General features: G+C 38.4%; 1 protein-coding gene across 1 annotated transcript in view; it reads left to right on the top strand.

The window, feature by feature from the left end:
- cnksr2a (connector enhancer of kinase suppressor of Ras 2a) overlaps positions 1 to 26,369 on the top strand; it is an 86,155-nt gene extending 59,786 nt beyond the window's left edge. Inside the window, exons 14-24 of the mRNA XM_080865960.1 lie at positions 4,115 to 4,175; positions 7,799 to 7,974; positions 10,645 to 10,718; positions 10,835 to 10,906; positions 11,474 to 11,541; positions 15,681 to 15,778; positions 16,333 to 16,554; positions 17,278 to 17,419; positions 18,971 to 19,189; positions 21,074 to 21,261; positions 26,073 to 26,369. Of these exons, the coding sequence (XP_080722086.1) occupies positions 4,115 to 4,175; positions 7,799 to 7,974; positions 10,645 to 10,718; positions 10,835 to 10,906; positions 11,474 to 11,541; positions 15,681 to 15,778; positions 16,333 to 16,554; positions 17,278 to 17,419; positions 18,971 to 19,189; positions 21,074 to 21,261; positions 26,073 to 26,270 (1,518 nt within the window). The 3' untranslated portion in view covers positions 26,271 to 26,369. The remainder of the gene's footprint in view (positions 1 to 4,114; positions 4,176 to 7,798; positions 7,975 to 10,644; positions 10,719 to 10,834; positions 10,907 to 11,473; positions 11,542 to 15,680; positions 15,779 to 16,332; positions 16,555 to 17,277; positions 17,420 to 18,970; positions 19,190 to 21,073; positions 21,262 to 26,072) is intronic.
- Positions 26,370 to 26,716: the final 347 nt, after the last annotated feature.

Raw genomic sequence — 26,716 nt, 5'->3', positions numbered from 1 at the left:
AAGAAGACATGGAAACATGATAGCAACAACTGACATTGATGTAACTCTGTTTGTGAAGCTGTATTTAAGAAATAAGTGCTTAAAGTTCAAGTTTGAAAAAACAGTTTAGCATCATCTTCTGTCAGTACGGAATGTGATGTCATTTGGTTGGTCGGTTGGTTGTGGCTAATAGACTTACATTAGTTTATGTTAGCTAACTAGTGACAGAATTGACAGCTCGGAGGAAAATAAGACCAGTAAAACTGAAAAGCAGTTTGAGACGGCTTTAACAATTATGTTTATGCCAAGAAACCAAGGATATACTGTCTACTTTCACTGTCTCGTGTTTTATGTCCTCTATAAATCACTCTGGAAATTCAAAGAAGTGTTTTTTGTGTGCCAGATGGGGAAATCAATGCCACTCTTATATTGAAGACCACGAATGGCTAGACTAGCTTGGTCTGAAAGCAAAAACATCTACGCACAACTTTTATACCTAACTTTTATAACTATACATTTTCTTACTTTTGAATTTGTATACACATTGAACATAAAACATACTGTATCCCATGCATGCATCATGATAAATTGTGAACTCACCATGATAAATATATTTAAAAAAAAAACTAGTTTTATTTCCTTTATGATCTTAAGTGTGATCATTACTCACTGACAAACTACTTTTATGGTTGTTAGGCTAATTATTAAACATATACTTCAGGTTCATCATGTCATGCTCACATTCCTCAAGAGTTGTCCCCCACATTAGATGTGATACAACCTTGAAAAATATTCATTCCCTGACTGGTTGGCAAATAGTTGCTGGAAGCTGCTTGCGCCGCTTGGTGTAATCAGTCACAGAGATTTTATTGCATCAGAAACTTGCTTTGTACAACATATTACATATTGTTCCCTAGCAACCAGTGGTTGCCAGGGGGTCTCTTGACGGGTCTGTAAGCCTGTGTGACTGGGGCTTTTGGAGTCGATTGCTAGTGATTACCATCAAACTACAGCAATGGCTCACCAGCCTGTCAGGTAATACACATTTTTCGCTCGCAACTGGTGGTGGACAGATGATCAAAACAAAGTTATTGTCACATGGTTAGTGGTCATATGACTGCAAAAACTCAATATCTAAGGTGCCGCCTAGCCACATTAATCTTACCTGTTGGCTTGGACTTGTTTGAATGCTTCATTGTGGTTTCTTGAGGTGGATCTGACTGAGAAACAAGTCATGTTAGCGACACACCAAATCATGCCCTGCTTTTGCATATAATTTACTCTAATAGGATCACAGTGTACCATTGTACTATGTTATATTAATTAAGACTTCAAGCTAGTGTTTGAGGCAATATACCTAGACCTATACTCATTAGGAAGGTGATTACTGAGGTCATAAATCAAGAGAGCTACAGGGACCTCTAGACAATGAGACCCAATGAGGTGAACTCTCCGTTGGCCATGAGAACACAATTCAGGCAGTTGTTGAAGCTATGTCCATCTTTGATATACAGTTATACTCTTGCCACGCTATCAAGTCATGGTATTTATTTATTTAATTTTTTTCAGAAGCCTTACTACCACTCACAATCATGGTGGTAGTTAGTTATAATAACTTATTAACTATACAGATATAAAAGTGGCATTGATCTACTCATTCAACTTTTGACAAAATAGGCAAACATCCAAAGTAACCATGTAAGATAAAGTCTTTAAAATAAAGGATAACAAAGGGAATATGTCGTTGACAGGGATGATGTCCAGGAAGTGTAGAGGGAAAAAGTGCCCCAACAAGCTTTTGAAGTGAAACATCTCACTGAAATTGACATAAAAAGAGTACTGTTGTGTTTAAATAAGCTGTTGATTTAAACTCCAGGTGCAAAATATAGCTTCATATTGTGGATCTGAACTACTCTGGACAATCAGGAAATTCCTCTGACTTTCTCGGATCTGTTGTGATACGAATCTAACAGTCAGGACTCAGAGATTTGAGAGAAAGCAAATAGCTTTTAGCCATGATGAAAAAGTGCCACAGTGAAGTGTGATGTGAGCGAATGCTGACTCGTTATTACCCCCTGTCACTTCCATGACATCCGCCTGCCCTGCCTGTCCGTCTCAGCCTGCCGGTCCAGGCAGTCATTTTGGCCGGCGGTGACCTTATACATCTTGTCAGCATCTCTTTGAAAATTAAAAGTGTTTGCATGCCCGTGCTCGAGTATGTGTTTACAGTGTGCATGGGCGCTGCGATGGCAGATGGCGTGTCAGTGGGAGTGGGCGGGCCCATGTAATCTGTCCTGCTGAGTATTGGGCTGTGAGTGGCTGAGGTCCAGGCTCTGACATGTGTAATATCGTGACATCAGAGCTGGTCTGTTGCCCCATCTGACCGGTAGAGAGAGGTCACATGAGAAATGTGCTGGTCAGAGTTTGTTGTTTTGGATCAAGGATGCTGCGTGAGGCATCAAATACACTCAGTTCTCCGCAGTGTCATTACTCAGTCAGATCTGAACACAAGATGTTATATTTAGTTTGGCTTACTCTTTCAGGTCATTTCAAGGCCCACATTACTCTTATCAAATTATTCGTCAGCTAGGCACTGACCCTAGACATTATAAATGATGGACATATCTATTATGACATCATCCACTGGTGTAGTTCTGTTATGAGGTGTCGAGATGAGCGTTTTTGCTGAAGCCTTTGTGGTTTTCTGCAGTGAGAAAGGTGTGAATTTAACTGTTAATCCAACTGCATGCTCATTGGCTAATGAGCTGTCAATAACAAGCTGTTAGCCCCAGATTATTCTCCTTTCTGACATTTAAGATGGGATTATACTTTACGCATTCATAGATCTTTTTCCCGTGTGACTTTCATTTTGTGATCAGACACTGAGCGTGGGGTTCCATGTGGACTGCAAGAACTTTTCCACAGAGACTTTACATTACAATGCACTAGCCACGCATGCAACCCAGGTGGGGGACTTCAAAGAAGTATAACAGGAAAGACTGCTCGGCCGTCAGGGTTCCAGATGTGCACGTCTGTGTCCGCAATGTATAATGCAAACCTTAGAATGGCCAAAATTTTAAAAATGGACCTAATGTTTTATTCAGTATTTCCTGAAATGAGTCACGTGGAACTTGAGGTCCAGTCGGTGGTACATTTTCCCATAGACTCCTGTGAGACTGGAAGTCTTTTTACAATCACATCTAGTTCCCCCAGCTTTCATTAAAAACAAAGCAGGCTGAAGGCATTTCCCCATCGGCTTCACTTTTTATGTTTCGCTTTTCAGTCACAGAAGCTACGTCGGCCTTTGGCACTGTCTATGATGCTGACTAAACATTAGCATAGACTCCACATATATCATTGCCACTGTTTTATAAAACAAAATCAATCTTAACTTTTTCTATTCCTTCTGCTTTAGACAAACATGGAATCATGAACAGTTATTCTTTAAGATGTAACTGTTATCCACTAAGAAAATTGCACAACTTGAATGATCACTTCTTCATATATCACAGTAATCCCCTGATAGATTTACCTCTGTCCTCTTTTAAAAGCACAAACTAGATAATTCACTCTAAATTTTAAACACACCAAGTAAGTGGGCATGTCAGGGTTCACTGTCAGACTTCACATACCCTTGTTTTGGATGCTTGTCCTTCATGTTTTGCTTACTGAAGTCTCTGCTTAATCTCACAGCTCCCCTGAGCTTCTTCACACACACACACACACACACACACACACACACACACACACACACACACACACACACACACACACACACACACACACACACACACACACACACAAACGTCCTCCCTCACCTGGACGTCCTATTGTGTCACCTGAACCTCCCTCCTGTCCTTCTGTTCTATGTTTAGAGGTGTGAAAGTCACTAATGTCCTCCGTGAGGTTCACTTTTCCATCCCCTCATATGTGTGTCTGTGTGTGAGGAAGAGATAATGAGAGAACGGGGAGAACGATTCAGCTCCCCTTTCCTCGTCTCATCGCTCCTGCTCTCCCTAAGATCTGTCATCTTTTATATCCCAGAATTCATTGCAGCAAACAAAGGGCACTGATTCATCCTGACAGCCTGCCTCTCCCTCCCTCTCTTCTTCCTCTTCTTTCCAACCTCTCTCAGACATACCAACAGTCCTCCTCCTCCTCCTCTCTGCAGTCAAAGAACAGGAAGAAGAATAAAGGTAAGCAGGAAAGCCACCTGTTAGGTGTGAACAGATGCTGCCAGTTGTGATTTTTCACTCATCCACTAATGGAAGCAGGAAGAATGTGAGAGCAGCTGCTGCTTCACAAAGCCAGCAGTCATAGTAACACTTTATTTGATACTGATCTGAACTGAAATGATACTTTGCACTCACAAAACTAACTCGGGAAAACTCAGTTAAAGAAAGGTTGTGATGACAAATTTGACCAAACTAAAAAAATCTAAAAAGCGAAGGGCATTTTTTATATAAACTAAGCTTTGGAACAGATGTTTACTGAGACTACATTAATGTGAGTCAACTATCATCAGAAAAGGTGTGCTTGTATTGTAACAGCTGTTCTGAACCCCTGAAAAGTTTTTATGTCTAATTCAATCTAATTAAACACTTTAATCCTAACACTGAAATGAGAAAAACCCCACTCTGGAAAACAAAAATTCCAAATAAAATTCAAAAATATGAAATTATAACTCTCATGTAACTGAAATAAAAATGTCATAATGAAAATGAAGGCAGTCACATAGCTGAGGAGGAGTGGGGCAAAATTACTGGTGCATTTGCTCCCAATAAGAGGATTTGTGGTAGATTCTTAATTTTCTGGTGTTAGATGTCAGCATATGGATGAATTTTTAAGTTAATTTCATATTTATGTGTGTAAACACCATCCATAATTACCAGCTCATGCACATCTGCTGCCCTTGCCCATATATTTCAGCTTAGAGATTGGCAAATTCCTCCATGATCATGCTCAGGACTGGAGGTCTGACTGAAGGGTTTACTGGCTAGCAGGAGAACATCTAACATTTCCAGTTTTTCATGCTTCCCAAAGCAATTTTTGAAGGCAAGTAAATCCCATGTGGAAGACAATTATATAGAAAAGACAGGACATTTAGTTTTAGTCATTGTTTGTTTGTAACAAACTCTTCTTGCATATTAAGTGGATCCAATGTATCTGGAGACAAATGTGGAAAAGTTTGTCATATCAGAAGACCTAAAGCTGTGTAGTACAGTATCACTTACACAACTAGAAACTGGAAACACAAGCGGAACTGCATGTTTTCTAATCTCTGACCAACTAGAAAATTTTTTTTTTTTGAATGATGAGTTTAAGTGGGTAATTTGGGGTGATTTCCTCTCTTTGTTTTAATTGTTCTGTGACCTTGGGAACTTTTGGAAAACTTTCATTTACAGCTCTCCAATTTGTGAATGATCTGCTTGAAAGCTCAATGTGAAACACATTGATTTAAATCAAGGGGGAACACAGATAACCAGCTGGCCATTAGAGGTTCATTTAACTTTTTGCTGGCATCTTTTATCTAGAGTGTACAATATGAATCAACAAGCTCTAGTTTTACTTTCAAACAACAGCTAAAAAAAACTGCTGTCAGTAGTAAGGGTTAGTATCCCAAGTAGTTTAGGTACATATATAACATTATTATAGAAACAATGTCAATGGATCAAACCAACCCCTTTGTCTAGGCTGTTTTTCTTCTTATGAAAGTGAATGAAATTTAACCCACTGAAGTCCTAGTGCTGTGTTGTCCTTAAATGGCTCACAGACAGTTTGTATGTTCATCTGATCAGGAAAACATCTTTTACCTTTCATCAACAACTAAATGGAAAGAACTTTTGCCCCTTCTTCATCTTTTCACCTCTCAAAGAAGCTACAAGAAAGTAGATCTTATAACCAAATGAAGAGTTCCCCTTCATTTTCCATCACTGTGGTAAATACACAGACATGGTGAATATGTAATGAATGTTTATATTTGTGGTAACTTAGTCTGAAATATATCGTCAGTTTTAAAAACTGCTCATTGTTTCGTTCTGTTTTGTGTTACTCAGGCTAAAATAAACAAGTGGCCACAATTAAGAAGTTGGGAACTGTAGCTGTTTTCTGAGCTTTCCTATAATCAATGATTTTAAAGAATGGTGGGCTTTAAAAATTCATTATTATATAAACTGATAAATTGCTCCAGTAATACTCAAGATTAAAGTCGATTTCTCCACATTTTTGTGATCATTTATTAACGGTAATGCATAATTGAAAAACCTCATTGCTTTTCATGCATTTCACAGTTTGGGCTGAGCCAAAGAAAACATGATTTATGGTTTTAGCAGTTGAAATAAACAGTCAAAAAAAATCGATGTAAAAAAATTTTAATAATTTGCTTATGAGGTAGTTTTCTCACCTTGTAATCGTTTCATACTCATGCAGTCTGTGCAGACAGCTCTGTGTTTGCATTTTAACACGTTGTTCCCATTTTGCATGTTTTGATGAGCGTGCTGCAGACCGGACTGCAGGCGAATTTGCTTTCAGTCAGTGTGCACACATTCACGAATCCAGCATTTCTCTATATCATCGTTAACATTTATCGTTGCAGGATGATTACTGTAACATCAGTTCTTACCTTTTTAGTTTTATTTACATAAATGACTCAGTTGATTCTTTATTAGGATTTTTTCTTCTTTTTTTTTGGATAATTTTACTCACAGCCATCAGTATTTTTTTCCCTATCTGACCAAACCTTTTTTTCTCTTCTACCACACGAACGAGGATTAACATGTTGAAAGGGATTGTTTTTTGTTTTTTTCCAGAGGCCTTTTGCTTGTTTCACCATCTGCCATTGTGCGAAAGCTTTAGCTCCATCTGCACGTATGGTCAACGGCTTTGTTTGTTTACCGCAATTAAAGCAAAGTTTCAAAATGAGTGTGATAATAATGATTTATTCACAGTTCCACTGCTCCAAGTGGTACTCTTATCAAATGTGTAATGAAATATTAGTAACTCTTTTCGTTGAGGATCAGAGAAAAAAAAATCTTCGTTTTCTATAACGAGTAGTTCTCTTTTAAAGCTAAATTGGTGATGGTATCAGTTTATAGCCTGGAGCTGCTGCACAGAAAATGAAGAATAATCATTATTCGAGAGCACTTTTGTGCATTTTGAGGATGTAAGGTGTGTGTGTGTCTGTCTGTGTGTGTGTGTGTGTGTGTGTGTGTGTGTGTGTGTGTGTGTGTGTGTGTGTGTGTGTGTGTGTGTGTCGAGTGGGGTGGGGGTGTTCTAAAGCTTATTAATTATCTCCAGACTCAAAATCTTTTCACAATGCGTAGTTGAAGTGTAGTTTTTCATGTCATGCACTGTGTAAGAATCCTGTTTCCTTTAGACCTGCACTGCCACAGATGTAAATGGAGTATTGTAACCATGTTAAAAGACTTTTCATCCAGTACTATGCAAGTTTCTCCGTGGCCTCGACTGAGAGCCAAGTTTCCCCGGTAATCTTTAATGAGGAGCCTGCTGAGAAAAATGTTACAGGGCTTTTATGCCAGAAGGAAAAGGCAGTTTTTATTAAACACCTCTTACCTTACTGCAGTGCAGCAGCATTCTGTCAAGTCCAGAGACTGAGGCATTGCCAAGAATCATTGCTACATTAGGATGTGACATTTTGTGAAAGATTTTATTCACACTGAAGTGAGAACTTACAAGCAGCATTAGTGCTACCCTTTGAATGACACATTTTCCTTCTTTGAGTTTGTGCTTTCTTCTAGTTTTGAGATCATTTTCTGTCCGTGAATTCCGCTGCCTTCACATTTCCTCCATGTTGTTCCAGGACGAAGTTTGGCCTCGCTGAGTCGGAGGCGTGTTTCCTGCAAGGCGCTGGGCAGAGGAGACTGCGAGGGTTGGCTGTGGAGAAAGAGAGATGCAAAGGGTTACTTTTCTCAAAAATGGAAGAAGTACTGGTTTGTTCTGAAAGACAACTGCCTGTACTGGTACATCAATGAAGAGGTATGTCTCAAAACTCATGTTGAGGTTTTTACTGACACAAAAGTGATGCTTTAGCAAAGGAGGCATTACCACAGTCGGGACCTAGAACTACAACACCATACAAGTGGATGTGCTTTGTTTGAAGCTGCCCTCCTGCTAGTGTGTGATAAAGACAGTGGGAGACGTTTGCATATAGTTTTGTGAAAAAAAACAACAACTATACTTTCTTTTAATTTAAAGATGTATGTATCAAGACATAATATACTTGGTCCCTAACATGTTAATTTGCATGAATAACACAAATTGTTCATGCAAATTAACTCCAAGGTACATGCAAAGCTCAGAGAATTTATTAAAAAATAACATTTAAACAAAGCATTTCAAACTCTCCTTGCCTCAGTTAGCATCTTAACTGTTAAAGTTCATGACAGTACAATTAGAAAAGAACTGAATGAGTATGATTTGTGTGGAAGGTTTTCCAGGACAATGCTTCTTCTCTCTGCAAAGAACATGGTAGCACAGCTTAGATTTCCAAAATTATATATGAAATAATAACTTCTGGGACAATGTTTTTTGGACAGATGAGACCAAAGTAGAGATATTTGCACATAATGCACAGCATTATGTTTGATAAAAATCAAACACAACATATCAAACCTGTTATGCCCCTTTGCAACACCTGCTCCATTTGCAGTGGCAGTGCACGAGTCTTCAGGTCTTACCTGGGTTGAAATGCTAATTGACTACACCTGGTGAGGTCCAAAACCTGGCACAGCTGCCAGGCTTTCGAGGGGCGCACCAGTTTTGTCTCTGTGGTACCACCTGTTTTAGCGAACTTATTATGTCATTTAAAATAAAATCTATTATTTTTTATACTGTGGTGTCAGACTCCATATTTATGTTGCTCCTTTTGAGAAAGGTTGTAACATAAATGGGGGCTTGTCCGGGATATTTTGGACACTTTAGATATGTTTGTGGAGACAAAACATCAGAGGTTTTGAGTGATGATTAAGGTGTTAGCTGTGATTGAGAAAACTCTCCTTAGCAAATGTGTTTCAGCTGGGTGGCTGTGCTGCCTGTCCACTGTAGTACCTGTTTGGTGGTTTAGTTTATTAAGTTTGGTGGTTATCCTGGGTGGGGATTCAGACTTCAGAGTTTTCTTGTAGACTGCATCTCTGATCTGCTGCCTGCTCTTGAGTTTGCATTCAAAGTTGCCTCAAACATCTACATCTAGTAAATAAGTGTTTATGGATGCCAGATGATGAGGTGAGTGCTTTGTGCTGTGACCTTTAGTGTTGTGGAAAAGCTGGCTACTTTTGTTGGATCACTTGTGAGTGTTGTTGGCCAGGTGACGGCCAAAAACATTTCTTTAAATTGCGTAGATATTGCACTTCATTTGGGGTTGGTCACTAGTATGCTTGCTTTACTGAATTTTCTAGATCAAAGTAACTTGTTGTGGCATAGGGCCGCTTGGTGTGTGACTGTTTGTGTGATGGCAAGAACAGATCACATGGTTGGGATTGTTGGTTGATGCTTTTGGTTTGTGTTGTAGTAATTGTCTGAGTAATTACTTACTGAGTAATCCTTTTGATTTGTGGCTGTTGTGCTCATCTATGTGCTGGTCACATGTTACTTTTGTTTGCTCTGTGCAGCAACTTGGGATCCTCATATCCATGTTTGAAGATGTCAACTAAAGTTACGTGTGAGGTGTTAGGCCCTTCTGCAACCTCTTTTCTCTTTGCAATTTAAAATTATATAATGATAAAAATAAAGTACATTTTTAAAACTCTGGTGACAGTCTCCATATTTCTGTTTTGGCTTTTGAGCTTGGTCTTAACAAGCACAAACACCTTATGACAGCTGTCAAGATGGAGGTGGTGGAGGGTTGAGAGAGAGCTGTGTATAAACAAATACAATGCATTCTTCAACTAAACTGAAACTGAAGCAATGTTGTAAAGAAGAGTGGGTCAGAGAAACAATGGGAGAGACAGAAAAAGTCATACATAAAATCATTATTTCAAGTTGTTGCTGTCAAAAGTGGTTTTATGAGCTACTGTATCACGGGGTGTACTTTGTTTTTCTACACACTACTTCTGTGTTGTGACTTAAATAAATAATGAAATAGTGGTATATGTAGTAAAATGTGGTATACGCCTGAGGTTGGATTTAAATAACTTTAAGAGTAATTTCTCTTTTTTTTGCCCGATATGTAAAACCATGGAATTGACAGAACTCTTACATTTTTTGCACATGACTGTAAAGTCAAACTTATTTATATAATTTGATTAATTTGTATCAACATTAGCGTAACGTCTTTATTTATTTTTAACATTCTTTTTTATCCCACCATCACTTTTTCCCCCTTCTAGTTCTCTGGTTTATGGCTAAATAAACCAGAAAAAAAAAAGCTGGCAAGAATTCGCTTCTTAACACTGTCAGTGCAAACCCCGTCAGTGGCTGACCAGAGAGCTGTTAGGTTTTAAAGTCTTATCTTTATTTAATCTGACATTCATCAACCTCTTCCTGTTCAGTCAGACTTAGAAAAAATAATGTGCATTTGGAAAAACAGAGAGTGAACACATGAAATCAACAGTTTTTTTAGCCATCCTCTTTTTCTTTTTTTTTCTTTTTTTTTTGGCTTGCTGTCTGTCTTTTTTTTTAAACATTTCTTTCTCCTCGCTCTTTGTTCAGGATGAAAAAGCCGAAGGTTTTGTCAGTCTTCCAGAATTTAAGATCGATCGAGCCAGTGAATGCCGCAAGAAGTAGTAAGTGCTTAACAAACGCAGGTCTCTTGCATATATATGTGTATGTTACGTGCAGATCACATGCTCTTGAATGTATGAATGTGTGCCTGCAAAAATAACACCCTCTATCCCTCTAGTGCTTTCAAAGCTTGCCACCCCAAGGTCAAGAGTTTCTACTTTGCAGCAGATGGAGTGGATGACATGAACAGGTAAAGGAGTGTGTGCAGGGTGAAGGTTATAGAGTAGGGCAGACTTCCAGCTGGGTGGCTAAACACCACAAAAGACCCTTCAAGTAAAAAGGGGGAAAAAAGTGTTTTATTTAATGTTTAAAAAGGGAATTTGTTTTTAGTATCAAAAATTTTAAGACATTTTCACAGAGGCCATTTTTTTATAGGTGGCCAATTTTTTTACGAGTCACAACATACTAAGGATAATATATTATACCTATGTACCTGTTTTTGTCTGTTACTGACTTTTTTTAAACAAAATATGTATATATTTGTTCATCCATGTCTTACATAACATTTAAACCATGTTTGATATACCTATTTACTTATATGATGTAGTTATCATGCTGTAGATCAGAGCAGCTCAATATCGTTTCAAACTTTTAAAAAAACAAAAAATTAAAATAAAAAGAAGTAATCATTTTTTCCCAAGTGATTATTTATGTACACTGTGAGACTTTGGGACCCCAAGCGAAATTGTTATTTTAATGTTTAATTATTTGTTTGCGTACATTATGAGATAATCTAATTAGTTCCCCCTTCTGTTAGGTGGCTGAGTCGCCTCAACATGGCCGCTGTAGGCTATGCAGAGCGAGAGAGGATACGCCAGGAGCAGGGTGAGGGGCTCATTCAGCGACATGGTGAAGGGTTCTTCAAACGATGGCTGCTGTAGGATGTCATCTTAAGCCAACAACACAATAATACTTCTATACCTATTGAACTTATTGTTATATTCCCAGAATAGCCAGATAAATCTCCTAGGGGCTTACTGGGAGAAAAATTTGTTAATGGGCAACTAATGACCCCGTACCACACATGACTGTTTCATTACACCCCCAGGCACTCAGAAACCAAACAGTTATTTTTCATCCGCTTGGTAATGTGATGCAATTAGCTATTTCTGGAAATATATTCTCCTTCAGTTCTCAAAAACTAACAAGCGCAGAGGAACCATTCACTTAAAAGCGGTCCACATTCTTCACTCCACTGACGAAATGTGAAGTAATGTACATGTTTTCCAGGTTTTTTTTAAGGTCCTGGGAAGAAAATAATAATTTACAAGGTTAGTTTGAATTTAGCTAAATGTTAATAGTGAGCAAACCAGGTAAATGACATTATAATCTGGGTAAAAGTATTTGAACTATAACTTTGGACATAAGCAAAGATAATCAACTCAATACCCCCAAGGTTTTGGATGGTAATGAGGTGAAGCTAGTTGGGTCTAAAAATGTTGAAAACAAAGCCACAAAAGCCAGGGGAATAAAATGCCATCATTCATACCATTTATACGAAAAGAAAAAAGTGGGTTTTTTTTAATGATTAAAAAGGATGTTTGTTTTTATTACCAAATATTTTAAGACATATTAGTTGTTAATAATTTGGTTTTAACTGTTTAGTCTGAACAGTTTTTGATCCTTTACTATGTTCCACATAAAATCTGAAGCATTAAAAAAATTCTAAAAAAAAAGAAATGTCTGGAACATGGTTAGCCAGAGGCTGCAGAATACTCTGAGACTTTTGAAAAGCTTAGATTAAAGATTTTTTTGTGTGTTCAGTTCTAATATTTTTTTAAAAAAAAGAAAACTGTTCATGGGTAGAATAACCAATGAGCTTTTTGGCCCTCGTGTCTGTTTAAAAAACTTAGCTATGAATAAACATCACAGTTTTTTCTTCTTTTTTTCCCCCCCTCTCTCTGTTTTTTTTTTTTTTCAAGATTTACATGTCAGTTGGTTGCTGACTCGTAGCAAATGAATTATTGTTGCTATATCAAAGGTTTTTTGTGTATTAAATACTCAAAGCAAAACATCCATTCTACTTGTGGAGTGAGGACCAAAATGCAAGATCCTCATTCAGAGTTTCAATAAAAAGCCAAAATTTTAATAGTTGTAATCCAGATTTAAAACTTAGTCCCAGGAGATCAGGAACAGTAAACAGAACAAAAGAACAAAGGAGAGACAGGGCTATTTATACACACAAAAGGTAATCAGGGAATAGGAATGGGAATAGGGAATATATAGAGCTGAAACTAATCTAGACAATAACAGTCAAATTAAAAGTGTGACACAAGAGACAAGTAGACAAGTAAAACTAGAAGTGAACTGCAACCATAACTAAAGCACATGAAACAAGAGTAAACTTGACACAAGAGAAAGCATACAAGGTCAAGATAGAGGGAAACATTAGTCTATAAAGTCAAACAGTAGCAACATGTAACCAAAAGTGAATGACTGAAAATACTAGGCAATATTTGAAAATGAAAAGTGAGTAAAAACATAAAATAAACCCAGAACAGGAAACAAAACTAAAATCACCCCACATAGCAGACAGGTCTGTCCCGGATCTGGTGTCAAGCTGGCACTTCTGACTGACTGGTGTCATGGCAGGGTGTATGTCAACCAGATGTGGGCCAGGTCTGGCAATGATGGCACTATTTATGTTCCCATTTTCCTATTTTAGTTAGAGGACCCAAATGCCATGTTGCAATACTATACCGCTATGGTAGCCAATGTTTCAAATGCAGGTTTGACAGGTTTGTGAGAGTACACTTCATCCAAAACCTAATGAGGGTTTAGTCATGTTTACTGCCGGGTGGTTGTAGCTCCAGGGGTAGAGCAGGTCACCTTCTGATCAGAGGGTTAGTAGTTTGATTCCTGGCTCCTCCAGTCTGTATGTCAAGCCTGTGAATATGTATGAATGTAGTTAGGAAGCACTCAGTTTAGAGAGATTGGGTGAATGTGGCATGTTGTATAAAGCACTTTGAGTAATCCAGGAGAGTAGAAAAGTGCTACGTAAGAATCAGTCCATTCACTGTCTGAATGGAATTTTGTCATGTTATTTTTGCACTATTATGTTCCGGCACATGTTGTGGTTTGATTAACGTACACATTAGGCTGACATCTGTTGCCAGAGCTGAAACTGTTCTGGGCCAGCACAGGACCACCAGTGTGTCTGCAGCTGGCCTTGTGCTGGCCTATGTGTGGGCCACCTCTGGCAAACCAGATCTGGGCCACCGTCATTCTTTGCGGTATGTGGGTTATGTGTAAGCACATTGTGTTGGCCAGATCCGAGCCATACCAATTTTGCTATGTGGGACAAACAAGAATTCAACCTCCAACTCCATCTGGGAACTGTGGCACAAAATGCCTGATAAGATGTTAACCTGATAGATGTACTTGGGGCATGTTTTCTATCTCTCATGGTATTCCGATGGCTGAATGGAAGGTAAATCAATAGACAGGTGGATAAATGGAAAGAAAATGGTGGAATACTTAGTACAAATAAATAATAAATAATAAATACTATATTTATCCATTTACTTTATTTTATGCAGCTCTTCAGATTATCTTAGCTCTTCTACCATGAGGCTGCCCTCCCTTTTGATTTGATTCAAAAGAATTTGATTCATATAGCACCAGTTCCCATCAATAGTCATCTTAACCACATTACTTTGCAAAGTAAAAACCCAACAGAATCACTAAGAGGCTTCCACTAGCAAACAGAAGGTTTGAACAGCAGGTTGATTGCGCTAATTTGCTCAGAGCCAGAGCAATGTACCTGATGTGGCCATGTTAGAAATAACTATAGTGTCATCATATAGAGCCAAGAGAAGGACAAAAACCAACAACAAAATCTCAAACAGGGCTGAACTTTTTCTAATATCTACATACATTGTAAAAAAAAAAAAAAAAAAAGTAATATAAAAGTATTTTACTGTGTATTTTACAGTTTTGTACTGTTCTTCTAGAATATCATTAAATTTACATAAATAGACTGTGATTTTACATTCCAAATGTAAATTAACGTAAAATCACTGTAAATGTAATAAAACATAATTTTGTTTTTTTAAATATATTTGTCTGTACATATGCATATTTAGATTGTTAAAATACTTTCACAAATGGACCATAATTTCACAAATATTTGTCCATTATTTAAAAGATTGAACTGTTAAATTCAAATGTAATGCTATGGAAAAATATATAAAATGATTCTTATAAACTTTTTTTACATCAATAATAATAATTATTATTGTCATTTAGGGCGATTGTGGCTCAATAGTTGGCAGTTCACCTTGTAATCAGAAGGTTGCTGGTTCGAGCCCCGGCTCGGACACTCTCGGTCGTTGTGTCCTTGGGCAAGACACTTCACCTACCACCTACTGGTGATGGCCAGAGGGGGGATTATAAAGTGGAATTGTAACGCGCTTTGAGGGTCTCAAAATAAATGCAATCCATTATTATTTAAACCAACTGTTAACTGTATATTTCTGTACATTTAAGTATTATTATTCATATTGCCGCATTCATTGACCTTGTTTATAGGTAATTTCATTGTTTAATCACATTAAAGTGTTCCTAATTTAATGTTTAAAAGCACTTGAAAAAGGCAAAATCCCATGTAAAATTAGGGCAACAAACTGTATTGTCATTACTGAAAATAACCTTATTTTCATGAGAAAGTTATTTTCTGTTATTTTCTGGTATTATTTTTGCCCCCAGCTGCTGGAATATTACTGTTTTTTTAGGATTTTCTTTTTTTTTACGGTGTACACTGACTACTGATTATTCATCACTTCAATCATGTTTAATATGAGCATCCATCAGTTTAATAAATGACAGAAAATAAGGAAAAGTGTAATTGGTTCCCATTAAGAAACAACACTCTAAGCTAATATGTAAAATGTGCATGATACTACAAATACACTAGATGTATGTGTACGGATGGATCTGACAGTATGTGGGTGGGTTTCCTGTAGATTACTGGAGTGAAAGTGAACATGAGGATGACGCTGCCTCCAGCCCCAAACAGGACAGTCCCCCACCTCCATATGACACCTACCCACGGCCTCCATCAGTGAGTCACTCTCTCTCAAACACGCACACACACACACACACACACACACACACACACACACACACTGTAAACTGTATTGCATCTCTCACAAGGTAGATATTGTACTCGGAGGCTAAATTGAGGCCTTGTGCTTCCTAGTCCACTGTAACAGTTGGAATTATTGCCAATAAAGCAATAAGTACAGATAGTGCTGAGGCTATATTAAACATAAATGTTGCTATATTTGAAGTTGAAATGGGTTGCTGTACATCATGCATCTCTGTCCTGGGCTATGTTTTTTTTAATCATAGGGTAAAAGAAAGGAAACACCAACAGCACCTTGTCCATGTAATTGAAGTTACAAAACACAGGCTGCTAAGTTTTAAGATAATAATAGAGTCACTCAAACACCCCTCTGCTTTGTCTTCTTGTCTCTCACCTACCATATCACACACTTACTCAATCAGGCAGGCATGCTGATGAAATCCTTTCTTTGAAGTGTGTCATATGGTTGAATGAAACAAGGCGATCATTTGATGTCTGCCACATTGTCTCCCTTCCTTTTTCTCTATCAGATGAGCGCCTACTTGGAAGGAGGTCGGACCACTCGGCTGTCTTCCACAGAGACGTCTCGCTCTCGCTCATCCCAAGAGGACTTCCTTTGTGGCGAGCCCCCTGCTGCAGCTGCAGAGCCGCAGTACCACCCTGGTCCTCTTGGGGGAGGCACCACACACAGTGGCAGAAAAGCAGGGGGCAGCAACAGCAGCGACGTACAGTACAGATGTGATCCTGTAGAGGTGTGTGATGATGTTTAATATTACCTGAGTTTAATGGTCTCATTTCAACAGTTCGGAAATTGTTCTTTCGACTTCGGAGCATGAATGTGCTTTTTAGTCTGAATTTACACTCACCAGCCACTTTACTACATTCATCTATTCAACTGCTATTTAACGCTGATGCATAGTTAGCTAATCACATGACATTAACTCAGTTCGTTTAAGCATGCGGACATGGGAAAGAAGGCCTTCTGAAGTTTAAAAAGAGCATCAGAATGGGTAAGAAGTGACTTTGAATGTGGGATAGTTATTGACAGGCTGGTCTCAATATTTCAGAAAGTACTGATCCACTGAGATTTTTCCACACAACCATTACATAGTTCTGCTGTGACATTCTGATGTTAAAAGAACAAGTAAAGCGTGGATCCACCCAGCTTTGCATGTATATCAATGGTTCAGCCAACTGATGGTGGTATACTATTACTAACTATAGTGTGGGACTCTTGATTTCAATTACCGTATAAATTATATCAAATAGATTTTGTTCCTAAGTTCAGACTCTAGAAGATGATGAATATAGTGCAACAGACTGTTTCCTAATTAGCATATTATGTTTAGAGAAATACATTTTACCAACAATAAACTACAATTTGTAATATAGGAGCTGCCTTCATATGGGACCACATGCTTTGATTGCATCTGGTAAGTCTACTGAATAATTTGTTTATCTGTTGTTTTCTGTAGTACCGCTCCAGTCCTGCTGGGGGCAGTAGTGAGACAGGGTCCCCGGGCCGCTCTTCATCATCGCAGAGGCGCTCTTGGCAGGACCTGATTGAGACGCCATTGACCGAGGCTGGACTGCACTACCTTCAAACTGGACCACTTGGTAGTGCCCAAATTCCAATTCAGTTGCTTGAACACATCAGTGTTAGTGACTTCTGTTTAAGCTGTGATTATGTTCTACAGAAAGAATGAAAACCCAATGTGTTTCTGCACACCAACATGTTTCCCAGATCTTCCCCTCATAGTGGTTTGTTGCAATATAGGTGAAAAAACATATTCTTTCCAAGATGGCAAAAAAAAATCTAAAAATGGATTAGTGTCATTTAATTATAAAGTGTAAAGTTTGTTTTTCATTAGTTATTAAATCTAAATCAAAGTGTCTCATATTTAGCTAGCTCGCTTGATAACAACCAGTTCTTTATTGTTCTTATTTAGTATACAGTAAACATCTATGGCAGTCCAGCTCTTTCAAGAGGGGAATGTCTGAGGTACATGTAGGTTAAATGGTGTGACTGTGTTTCGGCCAAAAGAAAGTACAGCTTCAATTTTTATGTCTCCACCCTCTGTTTTCTGTCATGCAAACTCTTATTCCATGCACTGACATTATGAAACATAGACGTAGCATTTGCTTGGAAAAATTAAACCAGTGTGAAAGTGCCTTAAGCCTGCATTTTATCTCAAGGCCAAAAGATGGCCATAGTTGTGGATAGAGTCAATGAGCAATCAATTTCACAGTAAGGCACGCCCCTTCCTATCACATTTGTTTTAAAAACAAGATGACAACAGTGGAAATGCTCATCTTGAGGCTTCAAAACAAGCCTGTAGAAACCAGTGGATGACATCATGATAACATGATGACATCATATTAGTTATGTCCATCTTCAATACTGTATCTACCTGTACCAGGAATGCCATTTTTTTTCCCTGAGCTATAAAATAAATGAGTGAATTAATTAATTAATAATTAATTCTGTACAATATGGTCCTGTATAGCAGTGTCTTATATAGAAATATAGACTTATTATATATACTTATATATACTGTATATTATACCTTTGTACTTTTACCCCATCAAATTTAACAAAATGGTTGCTTCACTAAAAGTAACAGAACTGCAAAAAAAGTGTTTTTTTTTTTAAAATTTGCTATATCTTAGATTGTTATTTTATTAATACCAAGAACAAGAAAGCTTTTCCAGAAAGTGTGCCATTAAAATTTTGAAAGGTCCATACACAGAGCAGAATTTCTAGTGTTTTGACAGGAACTACTCTCTGCTCAAGAAAGCGCCCCCATGAAAACTGTCTGCTATCATCTGTGATCATCAGCTTCAGCTCTCCCTCATTAAAATCAACTTTGACCCCTGCCTGCAATGATATTTGTCAAATATTTTGTGCAGCTGCTGATGCAGCTTGAAGCTTGTGTGTTTTATATATGATCTTGTGTTTAATAGTAATGTATGTGTTAAGTGTTCTTTCTGATGCTCCAATGTGGACAGTGGCTTTAAAGCTGGAATAGCAATGTGTCTCTGATTCAGTCAGAATATATTTAAAATAAATGTTACTGTATTGAACAGAGTGTTCTTTTAAAGAAATGAGTCATGTTGCATTCATGACTCAAATAACAGCAAATCAATTTTCTTTTCTTTTCATTGCAGAGGACGCCGTCTTTGCTGAGCCAGGTGGTGGCTCAATGATGGCCGGAGCCGTTTACACTCTTCCTGCTCCGAGGAATGTCCCGTTGCCCATGGCAATGCAGAGGCTGATTCCTATGGCAACCCAGGGAGGGAAACCCCGCAGCTTCACACTGCCACGAGACAGCAACCTCCACACGCTCCTCGCACCGCCTGCAAAAGAAGAACAGCAAACACACAACGGTGAGTTCATGCTGGATCAGGCTTTTGGTGTGAAATGCTTACAAGGGCACAGAGAGCTTAAAGCTAATCCGGAAGCATTATTTTTATTCACTATGTTTTAACACCAAATCAACACTACAGTAAAGACAAAAGCAGCATTCATTATACAGTACACAGAGATTTTAGGCAATAAAAATAAAGCGAAAATACTTTAAATCAGACTATGAACCAGCCACAACATCTGAACATTGATGCAATTTAACAGTTAAAACTAGCTACCAAACAAGCAGTGTTGCATTAGAAAAAAATAAATTCAAATAACAGAGAAACATATGAAATGTTATATAGGGGAGAATAATGAGCTCTCCTAAAGGATTGCACAAATGGTTTAAACCAGCCGTTCCCAAGCTACATGGTCTTCTTTAAGGGCCATTAGTGAGGTTGCTGCTTTGTCTGAAAGCAAGAAAAAAGCCTCACAATTCAAACTTTGAAAACTTCTTTTAACAACAGAATTTCATTATGTTGCTATGAGACTGCAAGCAGCCACGTCTGTGGATGAAAACTAAAGCCAATGCAAAATTCCCCACTGCAGAACTGCAGTTCCTCTCTTGACCACTTGAGGCTGGCCCAAAGCTGTGTTTTAACCTTTTAGAGCCATTTAATTGAATTAAATGCCAAAAATGATATGGCCTGCTGCGAGTTACAGTTCATTCTAAGTGAAATTCTAGTATTTTATCAGTCTGTTACTAAGCACCAATTATCGGTTTCTAAGCACCAGTATCCGTGTCTATGCTTTGTACCTGTGTGGTTTTTGGATGCAGATTGCTACACATGCTCACTACCCTTAGCTTATAACTTAGGGCTTTCAAATTCAGTAACTTGTGGGAGCAAAAACACCAAGATTGAGGTTTTCTGTAGTCCAAAACCAATGGGTGATGCCACGATGACTATGTCTAGCTTTTATATACAGTCTGGTTTTCATGACATTTGTTGAATTGCTATGTGCTGCACGCTATTTTCACTGCAAGAGCTCAATGAGGGAAAATACTTCCAAGTACTTAATATTGCTCCATAATAACGGGGGCTCGGGTGTTTCATACAATGACAGCTAATTCTGAGCTAGTTCTAGCCACTGACACAACGAGCTGGAATGATCAAATCTGGAAAAAAATAATTACATGTTTGACCTTCTCGATTTCACTGAAGGACAAAATATTTTATGTTGGGGATTAACTCAGTAGAAGAAGCTGGTGCTGCTCTCAGTGATGCATTTTTTGGGTAACAGCAGAGCGCAAAAATGTGTCTCGCTGTGAATGACAGCCACTAGAGACTGAGGGGGAGGGGGAAAAAGGAAATTTCTTTTTAAGGTGAAGATGTCAGCACATGTGCCATATATAAAAACTGCTCTCAGGCACAGACATATCCATTTAAATCATCATCAGCTTGAAGCAGAGCACACTGCAGTCATACATTGATCTAATGAGGCTAATGACACCACGGTGCTCCTGTTGCCAAGGTGAGGCAAGCAGCATATGAAAAGAAAGGACTGCAAGAGTAAATAAGACTGATTTATGTAATAGCATGATATATGTTGCATTTGTTAGGGAATGGATTGAACAATCAATTATAATGTGAGCAAGGAAATAAAACTGCCAAAGTGATGAGGGTGTCCCTGAGGCTGACAGGATTTTCTCCTCGTTAATAATCCTGCTGTGACTAATACAAATCATTACACAATGTCGTAGATGTGTCGAGGTGTGCTGCTGTCCTCCAGTGGTTGATCTGAGATATAACTTAAGGCGCTCCCCGGCCTTTTAGCTTCTAATCCTGTAACAGATGTGAAGCAAAGAGTTCAACTCAACATTAAATGTGCGGGTCTCTGTTTCCCCTCTGACTGCTCTGAAGGTGGCAGTGAAGGTGCCTCGCTGGGCGACCTGTTTCGTGCGTGCGAGCAGGGTGGGGTCTGTCCTCTGGGTCGGGGGTCGGAGTCCAAAGGTCAGTCAGAGTTCAGGCAGTCATTTCTCCGAAGGGCCGCTGACCCTCATCTCAACGAGCGCCTGCACCGCCTCCGCATACTGACCTCCACGTTGAAGGTTGGTCCTCACTCTCATTCATATAGACACATGCGCAAGACGAGCACGGGGGCACGCCAAACACATGCACACTTACAGAGGCACAGGAGGATTTTAATTTCTGACGAGACGACTGACCTTTCCCTAACCTCTCACCCAAACTCTTGTCGATGTTTGTACAGATGTAGACACCGGGTTTGTGTGATGCATTTCTGGCCATTTGAAATACTATAAAAAACAAACCAGCGTACAAACATTTTATAAGCAAGACGTTTACCACATTTGAAGAAATAAAAAAAACTAACATTTCAGTTAAAGTTGTTTTTGATGTTTGTGGTGCATTTATTTTCACTTGTACAAAATTAATTGCTATTGCAGTGTACTGCTGATACTGACAGTATGTGTGTGGGATACTGGTCTCGAACTCCAGTCCTCGAGGTCCGGTGTCCTTTCCATGTGTCCCAGTTGCAACACACCTGAACACAATTAGTAGGACATTAGCAAGACTCTATCCGGTTGTTCAGTCTGACGTCACTAGCCGTGTCTGGGCCTAAACTCCGCTACAGGTCCATATATCAAACGATCACTATGGCATTACTGAGAGTTGAAAAACTGTCTAAAGTCTTTCATCTATAATAAAATGATCAGCGTTCTGCTCTACCAGGTGTAACGATTGAGTTTAACATCCAGGCATCCATGAAAACGGAATTTATGACATTTAACGGAGTTAGAAGTTAGCAGGAAGTTAGCTCGCTAGCTTCTATCTAAATACAATATAGCATGTCCTGACTGGGGGTTTTGGAAACAAATTAAAACGTACAGCTCTGTTATCACTTCCAACATAAATGTAGACAGAGAACTAAACAGCAGTGACGTTTGTAGGCTTACTGAAGTTTGGCTAGCTGGTATATAATGATGTGCTACGTGACCGCTAGCGACACAGCTATGTTAGCATAATATAAACAAGCTAACTTTTTTTTTTCCACTCGATAAAAGTTACCGTGAGTGTTCTCGGTGGTCAGGAACAAATGTAATCGCATGGCAGGATGCTGTAAAAGGACCAAACTTCAGCCAGGAGAACAACTGAGATAATCCATCCACAATACGAGGTTAGTCATTCATATACTGCTGCATGGGCTGGGCTGGGCTGTAGTTACATCCTAAGGTTTTAAAAACTGAGTTTAAATAAATGATTAGCGGTAATAAAAGCTGAGGGAGGTCAACAGTGATCACTGACTGTTTTAGGAGCTTTTTGAGATTAAATAGAAGAAAATACATAACATTAAACATGTTAACAACACAAAAGCCATATTAAACGCAGACTACTTTAGGCCCGGAAGTAGGATTCGCCACGTCATCACTTAACAACTGGATAGAACTTAGGTGGCAATTCAGCCATTTGATTCATGTTACAGCAGCTCGTGAGTGAATGAACATGGTGCAATAAAAGTACTTTTAGGAGTAAATTTTTCCAAACACTTAACATTGACTTAAATTTACTTGAGTAGGATTAGTGTTTGCCACTTCAACATGCAGTCAAGTTCTATACTCTTGCTAGTGACCTACTAATTTTATTCAGGTGTGTTGGAAAAGAGAAACATGGAAAGGTTTCAGGATACCAGCCCTCGAGGACTGGAGTTCGAGACCCCTTCTCTAGATAAAATATTTGCTGGAGAAAAGTAATGCAATAAAAAAAAAAGTATTTTACGACAGAAGTTAAAAGCAAAATTGTATAGAAATCCTGTCATCTGTGTTTGCTGGCTCGGTATGCAACTGTTAGCCAATGAGATGTTAATTTTGGTGAACAGCCTCAAACCAAACTATATCTGCCAAAACAGGTGTACAGACGACTCCTTACAGTGTCTTTCAGTAGAGACTCATAACCTTAAACTCAAAGCGGCCACACCCTTAATGATCCATAAGTTTAACCTTTAACCGAGTTTAAAGAAGGATACAGTTTGCATGCTAAAAACACAAAATCCATTTTTCCAAACATCTTTATTTGTGCTGTAAATTTGGATATTTTGAGAATCTATGGAGATTGAATCAGTATTGGAGGCGGCCTCAAAGGGCCTTTTGAGAAGCTGCAGCTTTGAGGCATTTCTGCATTGGCTTTATTTTCAGCTCTTCTGTGAAATCTGTAAAACGTTTGACTAGGACACAACACGATGGTTAACAGAATTGCTCTCGGGAACAGACGTTTGCTTACTAAAAACAACGAAATGGACCTCAGTAAGAGAAGTTGCTGCCAGTAGGTACTCACACAAACAATAAAGGCATATAGGAACAGACACTTTTGAGTCTGGAGCTTAGCAAAAGGTCAGTTTTGTTGAACTTTATTTTCCTTCCATAGAATTCAATTTTTGTGAAATGCAACACTGTATTTCACCTCATATTATTAATCTTACAGGTCATACTCCTCTAAAATCTTATCAGAAACTGCCTCCTCCCCATTCCTTCTTCACAAACCTTTTGAACTGTAAGATTTCTTGAAATAATGGTTTACTTCAGAAATTGTGCAAAGGCTATTGACCTCAAGGCAAAACGTGCTGCTTGTAAAATAGAAACACTTTTTCTCATCTGTTCAAAAATAAAACATTTGTTAAAGCTATGATAAGACAGAAGAATGGCTCTCTCCATGAGGATTTATTTCATAATTGTATATTTATGATAATTTCTGACTGTGATGCACACATAAACACCGCTCATGTGCTGGAAGATGTCTGTCTTGTTAGTTTTAGTGGCGTTATCTGTCACAGTGTGTCTCCTCAGAGTCCTCAGATGTCAAGCAGCCGTCTGTTGCTTCATGCTGTCTGAGCAGCAGTGATGCTCCCAGGCTGGGTGGCTCTTTTGCTGTTTTTTTTATGTCTCTAGAGTTTGTTTCTTTGTTGCTTCCTCCGTGTATGGGGGCGGGATGGCAAGTGAGGGCATGGAGGCTTTATTGCTTGCAGGTACATCAGGTTTTTTTTGTCTGGTTGGGTGGGGAAGCTTATGTGTTTGTTTGCTTGTCTCGCGTCTTTTAAAGGTATATACCAAGCTTTGGGGGGAGCATGGATGAAAAGTTTCACAAATAATCTTCAGAAGACACCACAGTGACCCTAGTAGAGGCTACATTTTAATTGCTATTTACAAGGGATCAGGTTGGATTTGTGCGTTCAGGCAGCATCAACATATCTGCAGTGGTTGCTGTGGAAACAACAAAGGATTTCATATTTTCTTTGTGTGTTTCTGCACATTAAAATTGGACCAAAACAACATGATACATTTGAATGAGAATGTGATGGCAGAAGGAATAACAAGAGAAGAGATTCGTGTGTTGTGTTTAATAACAGCTTCAGCACAAAGTCGAAGATCATGAAGTGCTAAATTAGAAATAATCTACTACTGACTGAACATTAACTGAAGCAATGTATATTTCACCATCACGATACCGCTGTCATATAGCAACATATCATCGTTGCCTTTCAATTATACACAATTTATTAACAATGATTTCCCATGTAATTTAGAAAAGAAAGTTGACAGTGCTGTCACAAAAATGTTTGTAACTGCTGATGCATTTCAAATTCATTAACTGTCACTTGAACAAAGAGGCTTAGATAAGTTATAAAGAAAGAAAGATCCAGTGAATGTGTTTAACTTTGATCAAACAAAGAGGAACTCGTTTTTAAAGGGGCTAATACAAATATTAGACATCTACAATTAGAATCGCACAATTAGATCATTGCTTTAAAAAAAAGTTAAAAAACATTATTTCATTTATTAGCATCTGAAGAATGTAACTTGTCAAACAGAAACATTTTTAGTTTTCTGATGTATTATGATAGGAAAAAGGTGACTTTTCAAAAAACAAACCCAGTTTTAAATATGAATTTAATAGGTTTTTAATATAAATAAAATAAATAATACATTTTTATAAATGCTTACAATCTTTTTTTTTTTTTCAATAAGACCTTTTTACTTCTTAAAATAGTAGCAAAAGTGGGTCTGTTACAACACTTGGAAACTACATTTAGCCAAGTATTATATTTTGACTCTTACTACTACTGTTACTGCTAATAATAGTAATAATCATCTTAAAAATTATCATTTTAATCATAGTAATTCATGATATAGTCATATCAGTTATCAAGCAGTATCTAATGATAATATCAAACACTAGGCTATTCTAGCTGAAGTTGAACAGTATAGTATTTTTTTATTCACAATTCGTACTTTTACTATTGGTAGCTGTGTTTATTTTGATGCTTCTTTTAGTCCTAACTCAGAGAAACGTCAACACTTTGACATGCTTACATCGTTCTTCTATAAAAGTTTTTGTGGTAATCATCATGCAAAAGTTATTACTATTGTGGAATTAAAATGCATTACTGCATCAGTATATATTAACAATAGTGTATTTAGTGCCTTAATATACTGCATACTGCCCAAGAATATTAAATATTAATTTAAATAGGTTTTAATAAATGTCCTACGAGTGGATTAGTTAATAGTAGATAATGTGCTGAATGATGAACTAAGTAGTAATTTAAAGGTGTTTCAAAATGCGATACTGAAATTTACCAAATTATATACACTGAATTACTTCAAAAGTAGCCCATGCATTCATTGTGAATACACATGGAAGGTAGTGAATATATTCAGTAGAACAATGACGGATGAAAACAGTTGTTTTTTAAGTGTTCTATGCAAGGTGATCACATGTCAAATCTCCCCAAATCTTAGTGTATCCCCATTAAGTGTGTGTCTTGCTTTCCGTGTGTCTGCGTCTTAAAGAAGAGCGATATTTTGAAAAGTGACCCGCCCCTCCTCTGTTTCTGCATCCCCCATAGGACAGGGAGGGGGAACTAGCGCTGATTGACAGGCTGCTGGCCAAACCCCAGCTGTCGTCGGCAGAGTTCCAGGAGTGGAAGAGAGCCTATCAGGAGCTGTTCACTCAGGAGCCGAACTCGGCCGCCGACTCAGATCCTGGCCCGCCCCTCACCCCGTCGCTCTCTCACACGCACTCCTACATTGAGACGCACGTCTGACGCGAAAAGCAAAAGCAACACACACGCTTAAATTGCTCTCATCAGCTGATTTTGGATTGATGCTTTGAGGCATCAGAGCTGCGATCGGAGAAATCTTAGTGACGAACTGAGTCGAGAGGCGAGAGTAGAGATGCGCTTTGAGCAGCCGCCGTGTGACAAGTGCAACATGACGTGTTTTTGCGAAGACCCTCGTGTCACATCAGTCTTCGAGCTGATTGGTCATGCCACTCCAGATGGCTCAAGGGTGGACACTGACACTGATTCTTGAGTATTATATGTTAGCTTTTGTGCTGCGTACCTAAAATACTCTCCATGGAAAACCATATAAAGAAGGATCTTCATCATCTTCATACAGACTTCTCATCCAGTGGGATTACAGAGTTGTATCTTTCTCCATCTTGCTTATTGTGCCATTTTCATACTGTGACTGCACAGTGTCTCATAGA

Source organism: Rhamphochromis sp. 'chilingali' (assembly GCF_963969265.1).
Source record: "Rhamphochromis sp. 'chilingali' genome assembly, chromosome: 18".
Taxonomy (NCBI): domain Eukaryota; kingdom Metazoa; phylum Chordata; class Actinopteri; order Cichliformes; family Cichlidae; genus Rhamphochromis; species Rhamphochromis sp. 'chilingali'.
Note: the sequence above shows the minus strand (reverse complement) of the source record. Positions and strands in the feature narration are given on the sequence as shown.